This window comes from Mauremys mutica, chromosome 3 (genome assembly GCF_020497125.1).
Source record: "Mauremys mutica isolate MM-2020 ecotype Southern chromosome 3, ASM2049712v1, whole genome shotgun sequence".
NCBI classification, from domain to species: Eukaryota; Metazoa; Chordata; order Testudines; family Geoemydidae; genus Mauremys; species Mauremys mutica.
In genome coordinates, this window is record NC_059074.1 from 40,628,368 (window position 1) to 40,637,375 (window position 9,008).

The following is a 9,008-nucleotide window of genomic DNA, read 5'->3' on the forward strand; positions in this document are numbered from 1 at the left end:
CTATGAAGAAAATAAAGGAAGATATTTTCTTAATTGAATACCTATAATTCAAAAGCTGGTCAATTTTTAAAAAGTTCAAAGTAATTTTGGAGACTTTGCTCTTTTTTGTTTTTGTTTTACAGTTCCTTTCCTATCTTTTTTAAAAAAAAGTTGTTTTATCTCCTGTTATGTGAAAAACTCACACAAAAAGGGGAATGTCTGACTATACATGGAAGCAGTGACACACAGAGTAAAGAAAATGATTTCTCACTTTTCAGTTTTTCAGTCATTCAGTTCTAGTAATCTTAGCTGTTATTTGTAACAATAATAGTTTTAAAAAACCTTCAGACAGCAATGTATAGGGTTTTTTTTATTGATGGCATTCCTTTAAAACAAATGATCATAGAAAACGTAAATACAGCAGTGAAACCATTACTACCTACTTCATAGGAGGTGAGGTAATATATAAAAACATCTTGTACTCTTTAATATTAAAAGAGGAAATGAATATAGCACACACTCATCACCTCAAATGACACTTTGAAAAGTGATTTTTCAAAAAAAGACTGATGTTCATTTTTAATATAGACTAAATATGTAATTACTCAGTGGAGTGAAAATGCTGGCATCTAGTACTATTAAGTGATGCATTTTTGTGGGCACTTTTTGTTTCTATCATAACTCTTCCACATTATTATGTGGTGTCACTTATGTGGGTAAATTTCTTCCATTGCTAACTGGATGATACATTTCAGCAGGTTTAGAGATGGACAAGAATGATGGAGTATTTGTCCTTCTTTAATGGTAATTTTTTCAACGGTAGGCAAATCATTGAAGCAGTATGCAGTGACTAAAAGCTATTTCAAGCAGATGATGCGATCTAACACCTGTTCTTGCTCCTCTCAGAGTTTTAGCGGTAGTTTGTTTGTGGGCTTTGTTTTCCAACAGATTAAAATAATCTAGTGCAGAATATTCCTGTGGTGAATAATAAGCAAAATCCTGTACTAAGCTTCTTATTCTAAATGACAGACAGTCCAATAAATCTTACTGTTTCCTCTCTTTTACTTTATTGCACTCCTTCCTGCTTCTTCCTTCATGATCCCCAAGGACTACCACCTTGCTTTGTTACTCAAGGTATTTCATGTGTGTTTCATCCCTGCTTTTATCTGTGCTCGTTTTGTAATGTTGAAGTGAACAAGATGTTCAGTTGTAATTTATGTTTTGGTTTGTCATGACTGGCTAAGAACAAGCTATTCCTGCAGCTGTTGACACTATGTTAGATACTGTCATCTTCCAACCTCAGTTTTGCACTTTTTGTTGTTGTTGCTATTTTTATTGCAGTGTTCCTCACTGTACTGTTTCAACTCAAGGGACTAAATTCAGCCTCTGATGTAAGCAGATGCAGCTGTCACTGAATTCAGAAAGTGATGCCCTTTTACACTAAGGATAAATTTTGCACAAAGTAGGCATTAATGGCTGTTTCCACACTCTAATGGATTTAGTTCAGCACTGAAATCTAAGAACAGTAAAGGCAACATCACAGAATTATGTCTCTGCAGTATGAAACAAAGGTACTGACGTTGCTTTTACCCCACTGAATAATTTAATTACACTTTAACCTGTTTTACTCAAAGACCTTCTACAAATAGTGTTTTTTTTAAAAGAGACCTCTTGTGATTGGAGGAAAAGGAAATTAGGACATTGCTTTCTGATTGAGAAATTTACAGAAAAGAATTACACAGAGCACCGTAAGCCTATTGTTGTTATGGGAATGTCATAATTTGCAATTAAGCTGAAATTTGGGGAAGAAAACAATTATATTTGTCATTTGGTGCTCCTTGTAGACAGTGCACATTTTCATTCAACTTACATTTATTATGATTTAGTTAAATAGATTTATTGAAATTTGATTGGAAGTGAATCATTATGCATGAGCAAGATTTTAAATTAAAATAACTCTCAGAAGCAAGAGCATTCAGAATCACCAGTGGATATGCAATGCCTTACCTCTGATTTAAAAAAAAATGCACATAGCTCTTCAAATCCATAGGCTCTTCCATAGTAAAATTGCTATCTGGGTTTAAAAAACAAAAATGGATTTTAGTTGAGATTGTTCTTCAGCTTCTCTTCCTGACTGAAAGGAGGAACTTGGGAGGGTGTTTTTCATGCTGTTGTGAAGAGCAAAACAGACAACACCTGACAGGCTATGCCTTAGAATTACATTTAGAAAGACTGGAGGGAAACACAACTAACTCTTCTCCAAGAATCTGGTTCTGGTGGCAATGGGGAGAAGGTGGGTGCTAGTTGGCTAGTTACAGTACCTGATTTTCAGGGAAAAAGACTCCTCTACCATTGCAGTTTGTAGAAGAGCCCTTCTCAAGAGAATAAGTGAGTTTCAGCTTTCATCTGTTCTAAGTCCTTGGCATCTTTCTCTGCTGACTGCAGCATCTCCTCTCCTCCCTGTCTCTGAAGGCAGCTCAGTTAGGGACCTTATTGTTAGATGTTTGCTTTTTTTTTAACGGCTTTTCTCCCTGTTTCCCATGTCATTAAAAGAGCACCCTGCTCTCAGACTGTCCGTATGCAGTAAGAAAAAGGAACATAAATAGATCTTCATTTTAAAATCTCATTTAACACTCTCTTTTTCTTTAAACCCACACTAGGGTATTTATTTTTATAGAATGAGACTCTCCCATTCAAAAGTTCCATGGCATCTAGATCCCCATTTAAAATGGATGCTTCATCCTTAGCTTGTACTATATGTGTGCTTCCATACCTAGGTTTTAAGGAATTGAATTCAGAGCTCCCATTTTAAGTTCTTGCTTTCTGTGAAATACAGTTCCTTTTTTCCCCTCATTGAAATGTCAGTGGAATACTTCTATCGACAGCAGCAGTGCGTAACGTTAATGGTAGGGGCTGTATGATTTCTTTACCTTCTTTGAGCCTTCCTGGATTTATGGCTATACCTAGCAAGTACACTAAAAAGCAGGTGTTTATGAGCTTTATGAACATTGTCTTTTAAGATATTTACTAACCTCACTATCCAGACTCGTTCAGGACTTTGTGCTTACTGCAGCTATAGTATTTCCTTCTGGTAACAGTTGTTATAGGTTACAAAAGAGATGTTACCATTTAATCATAAAATTAACTCAAATCCTGAATGTTTTTCATCAGTACAAGAGCCTCATGCTGAGGCTAGGCTCTCAACAGTTTTAAAGCAGGACCAAATGGCTCAGTGGGGATAGCACTGACGGAGCCTTTCAACTTGAGGTCACCAATTTAAACTCTGACCAGTCCAGTATTGAACAAAAGTCAGTGACTGAAAATGCCATATGCAAAACAAACTGGTGCTCTGTCAGCCATTCCTCCAGTGTCACAATTGGCTGTATCTGTGGAGAAACTGAGAATTGGGTGCAAATTACACTCTCCTCAGCCTTACTACAAATGTTCTGCCTAGAATAAGGTCCAAGGCAGTGTAGGAAGCTTGCTCTGCTGTTGTCCTCCTTCTGTGTGTGTGGGTGGCGGGAAGAAGGTTGTTTTGTTTGGGGTTGGAGGGCATGGGGGAAATGAGACATCAACCTTGTATCTTCCCCAATTACTAAATACAGTACAGTGTGGGGAGGGGGGGGAGCAGGGGTGAGAAGGAGTGATCCAATTTCTGTGATTTTTCCACTGTTATGAAAGCTTTCATTTTAAAGTGCCAAATTTAGGCAAGGCTTTGATAGGATATTTTAGACTCATTGAATCTAATCACTGAAAAGAATTATGCGTGGTAAAATACTGAAGGTATGACTGGTATTTTATGCATGCTTAGTATATGGTTGAGTATTTGCAAGATATATTAACCAAAATGCACATAACTTTAAAACACACCCCGTCTCACATTCCTTCCGAATGCTGTTGCACAGGGATCGGCAACCTTTGGCATTCGGCTCACCAGGGTAAGCACCCTGGCAAGCCGAGCCGGTTTATTTACCTGCCGCGTCCACAGGTTCTGCCGATTGTGGCTCCCACTGGCCACAGTTCACCGATCCAGGCCAATGGGGCTGCGGGAAGGGGCGCAGGCCAAGGGATGCGCTGGCCGCTGCTTCCCGCTGCCCCCATTGGCCTGGAGCAGCAAACCGCGACCAGTGGGAGCCGCAACTGGCCAAACCTGCGGACGCGGCAGGCAAACAAACCAGCCTGGCCCACCAGGGTCCTTACTCTGGCACGCCGTGTGCCAAAGGTTGCCGATCCCTGCTGTTGCATTTTATGTTGGTACAGTGAAAATATAAGAAAATAGTAAAATAACCATAGCAGGGAAAGAGTTCATAAAAACTACATAGAAGTGTGCATGTTGGTCTCCTTACAGCTCAAAGCATGGAAATTAGGATGTGACCCAGTGTATATAACTAATACATTTTGACAATTTTTGTTTTCAGTTTTCTGTCATCCTTCTCCTGAAAGTAATTTTTCAGAAGATAAAGGAAATGTTGAAATGGAAAAACTAACAGAGCACAGCTTGTTGGCTATGATTTAGAAGCAGCATGGGGATCAGCAATAAAAGTAGCTGCTTTCACCTCTGTCTCCTGTTACAATTTATGCTGTCACACAAGGCTCTTTGTCCACAGTTTACCACTTAAGCATTAAGAGTGTTAAATCTTTAAAACTCAGAAGTAATGCTATTGAAATTCTAAATGACAAGCAATACATACTCCTTGAGAGTTTCTCCCAAATGGATGTATGTGGCAATCCCCACTGTCTTTTAAGCCTCTTGGCATCCACAAGAAAGGGCTTTTTCCCCACTACAAATACAGCTAGCTCCGACACAAGAACTATGTTGTAACTGGTTCTTCCAATCTGTGGTATTTATAGAGGGGAAGAGCCCTGAGTTTCCTGCCGTAGCTTCCCAACAGCTCTGAGGAACAATTTGAAGTAGCTTTCAATAACTTGACCACTTCCTCCCTTGCAGAAGAGGAAAGGAAGCAGCACTGAAGCTCTTTAGAACTCGAGCCCATTGCAGAAGGAGAATCTGATTCTGCAGCATTTTCCACTTGTAAAGTTCCACATTGCTTCTGCGCTTACTGCTTTAAAAAAAATGTTATACCCCCTGCCCCCCCCCCAATAGTTAATACTAGAAGGGGAAAGTCGGGGTTGGGGGGGGGGAACAGCTTGGAAAAAAGGGAAAACAAGAAACAGATGTTTCCAGTATTTCTGTTTCTTCACGTGTAACCACGTTTGTGGCAGGGATTGTCTTGCTGAGCTCATAGCTAGCACTAAAGTGAGAGAAGACAGGAAAAATAATTATATAGGGAGGAAGAAGAAAAAAGAAACACAAGTTGTGCTACTGTACAATTCTCCAAGAATGATATTGCTCCAAAACGTATTGGTCCACCAGCCGTGGTTGATAAACAATTGGTCATTCGGATTGATAAAATGTAAATGCTGCTACTTTTATCTAGCTGTTCCTACAGTTTTCTCTCCGTTTCCTTTCCCCAGTCACTTTGCAGAGAGAGAGAGAGAGAGAGAGTGTGTGTGTGTGTGTGTGTATCCCCAATATTGTAATGTATGGTAGCCAGTCCTGAAGCTCTAATTACAGTTCTTCGCCCATTTATTTGTGTACTCTCTCCTCTCTATATATGATCTGCCCAAAAGTGAGTTAAGGCATATCACTAAAATACTAATCCATACCCAGGCCATCTCTGACCTTTAATGCAACCCCCACCATCACCACCACTGCCTTAGCACTTCTCTCTTTCCCTTCTAAGCCATTCAGTGTGTCATTGCCAAAATGATGCTCCTTGCTGGTTGATCAGACCATATCATTTCTCTTTTTGAATCACTCCACTGGCTTTGCCTTGGGCCCCCATATCAAGATTAAACCTCTCAACCTTGCCTTCAGAGTCCCACACAACTGTCTGCCTATAGATCTAATCACTTATTGTATTCCCCATTCTCTCCTCCAGTGCCACCAGCTTTGCAAACCCCTACTTTCCATGCTGCATCTGTTCATGGTGGGTCACCCCTATTCCAGTGTTCAATCTCTCTCTCTCTCACACACACACACTCTCACACACACACTCTCACACACACACACACACACTTACACACTTTTCCCCATTCATATCCATCATAAAGGCCCACATTGTCCTAAAGCCAGGCAAAATTAGATTAAAGATCTAAGGTAACTATTTCCTCTGCCCCACCCAGTGCATCTTCTCTGCTTTCTAGGTTGTAAATTTGCTGGAGTACAGGCTGTCTCTGTCTGCTTTATACAGGGCCAAAAGCCCTTGGGACAAAGGGAGAGGGAATGTGGAAAAGCTTGTTCTGCTATGATTTCCTGTTTGGGGTTCCTAGGCACTACTGCGGTACAATCAGGGCTTGAAGCCCCATTGTGTTGCTATATAGGCACTGTGTACACAAAACAAGAGATGGTCATTGTCCCAAGGAGCTTACAATCTAAGTAACTGTATGTTCTTGGCATTTTTTTCTATGTAAGGGCCTTGTCGGCTTTGATCCAGAGTCCCAAAAAGCCAGTGACTTAAAACTGGTGTAGTCAGTTGCCCAGCTACTTAATTTGTCTTCTTAAAATGTAAAACTGAGGTGTGAATTCTTGCAGTTCTTTTCTTTTAAAATCAATGCTCAGCAGCTTTTTGGTTTTGTGGGTATTTTTTTTAAAGGAGAAAATAACCTTTTCCCCTCCTCTTAATTTCACTAGGATACAGGGCATCCCTGCACAGCCAATGATCCAGACACCTGTTTCATGCCAGTTTCTCCGCAGCACTTCATTGATCTCTTCAAATTTTAAGAGGTGCAATAGCCTTGTTTTTGTTTTTATTTTTGGTTATCTTTGTGAAGAATCATGCAGTATGTATTATGCTTTGTGTGCAATATCTTTTTAAATGTACTTCATAGTAAAAAGGGATGTCTAGGAGGGAGGGAGGAAATTGGAAGGTGTATTCCAAATGCTATTTGTGTGCAGAAATGAACTGAAGAGGAATAAATATCTCCAAAGAAGACACATTCTGTAGAGATGTCTACAAAAGGCTCTTTTGAATCCAAGAAAGAGTACATTTTTCGTCCTGCCTTTAAATCCATTTTGTACTGATTTAACATTTCATTAAGGCTATTGAGACTTGGGGGGAGAGAGGAGTTGGAAGGGCTATTCTTGGAGTGACCAAAAGCAATTTGTCTTAATCCTTCACTCTTTTTATGCCTCCATTTTCCAAGTACTAACTTACAATTTGCACATTTATAAATATTCATCTGATTCCTTTTTGGACTCCTTCATAAATATCAAATCAATTACCAAGTTGGTGTTAATCATTGTGAGTTTGTGTGTGAATAAAATATAGAGTTGTGATTATCTGTTGTTGAACCTGTTATGAAGGAAACCAACCTCTGTACATACATTATGCAGAATATTTATTTTTGTTAAAAGGTATTTTATTAACCACATCAAACCTGTTTAAAGACTTCCTAAATAGTATGGGAGGCTGTTCAGTGGCTGCTGAAGAATGATGGGTTTTTCCAATGGTAACCACAGTCTTTTATTTTTATTTAATTTTTATTTTAAGTTAGGTGTTAAACTGTTGCAGAAGGACTTTCAGAAAGAACACATTACTGAGCTTTAATGCAGAAAATGAGTACAGTGGTGGTATTACATTGTTCTAGTAAATGAGGCTCTGAGCTGGAAATTCTTTGCACTAAAAGGCAGCTTGTTGATCTGGAGCACCTCTGCTGATTAACCCCATAGTGACATGAATTCTGCAAGAAGCTATCCTTCTTATACTTAGTAAATTACAGAGGAGGGGATGGGGCGCTGTCCAGAGATAGGAAAAAATAATAAAGTTGTTCACAAAGTTTTTTTGGAGAGATCATTTACCAACTGTGTAATGTAAAGACAAAATACAAGACATATTATATATCACACTGCTTGTTTTGAATCTAGTTTTGTACACAATGTAATAAATCATGTTTTACCTATTATTCTTTAGTAATTTCTTTTGCATTTAGAAATTAGTCCGTTTGAATTTATAGCATTGGCTTCTGTGTCCATCACCAATACCGGTTAGCATTTGCTAACTGAACAAGAAAAATGTATATACATCTTCTGTTCCCATATCATTTTTAATTTATTTTAACAGAGCCAGAACTTTAGCAGTAGTGGATTGTGCAGGAAAGAGAGAATATTTAAGTGCTTGAAAAGAAAAGTTAGCTCTTCACAGTAAGTGAACTATTCTTCCCTGGGTTTAATACCGATGACCTGTCCTTATCAATGGAGATGTGAAGGGTAACAAACCTTTTTGCCCTAAAGCTTAAATAAATACAAATCAGATGTTGAGCTCATAAGACTCCCTCCTAGATGCAGTTGGTTTTGGGGTTGTGTTGGTGTTTGTTTTGAGTCTACATTCAAAGCATCCCAAGTAAAATGTTAAAGAAACTGAATCTGATGGTAAAGAAACAAGGCTTACTATTTTTGCATTTACTGGATTGCTAACTCTTTTGATCTTATTGCAAGTCTTGTGACATGTGATGTTTTCCTAAGCCCCAGCTTCTGGAGTCAGAACCTCAGCTTTCATTAAAATTATTTTCTATCCTTAGAGTTGTGGAGAAAAGCTTGAAAACGGGACCAAAAAGGTTCCAACATCAGAGGTTAAATAAGAGTCCTCAAATAGATTTTAAAAAGAAATCTCATGATTTGTAAGCCACTCTCATGAGTGTGGAGGAGGGCAGGGGCTCACTCATGATTTGTGAGCACTTGGGGTTGTCACTGTACTTAGTGGCTCTCAAAGCTCTTTATACACATTATTGAAGCGTCACAGTCCTGGGGTTATAGTTATAGCTTATCCTACATTTTACAACTGGGTCAATTGTAGGCAGAGAGAGGTTAAGTGACTTGTCCAAGGACATACAACATGTCAGTAATAAAGCACTAGCTCTTGCTCCCAGCTATACTCATTAACTAATGATTCTTTCACCAGGGGTTGGTCTGGCTACCTTAACTTCAACATCTACAGTCCCCCCTGGGACAGATGATGGCATGGCTGCCT

At 39.1% G+C, this 9,008-nt stretch overlaps 1 protein-coding gene across 5 annotated transcripts in view; it reads left to right on the top strand.

Annotated features, from left to right (window-relative positions):
- FBXO25 (F-box protein 25) overlaps positions 1-7,944 on the top strand; it is a 64,946-nt gene extending 57,002 nt beyond the window's left edge. For 3 of the 5 annotated variants that reach the window (XM_045010443.1, XM_045010444.1, XM_045010447.1), the window contains 2 exons: positions 1,087-1,113; positions 6,674-7,944. In XM_045010443.1, coding sequence (XP_044866378.1) covers positions 1,087-1,113; positions 6,674-6,763 — 117 coding nt within the window. In that variant the 3' untranslated portion in view covers positions 6,764-7,944. The remainder of the gene's footprint in view (positions 1-1,086; positions 1,114-6,673) is intronic. The other 2 variants (XM_045010445.1, XM_045010448.1) reach the window with 1 other exon arrangement.
- The last annotated feature ends 1,064 nt before the right edge of the window (positions 7,945-9,008 follow it).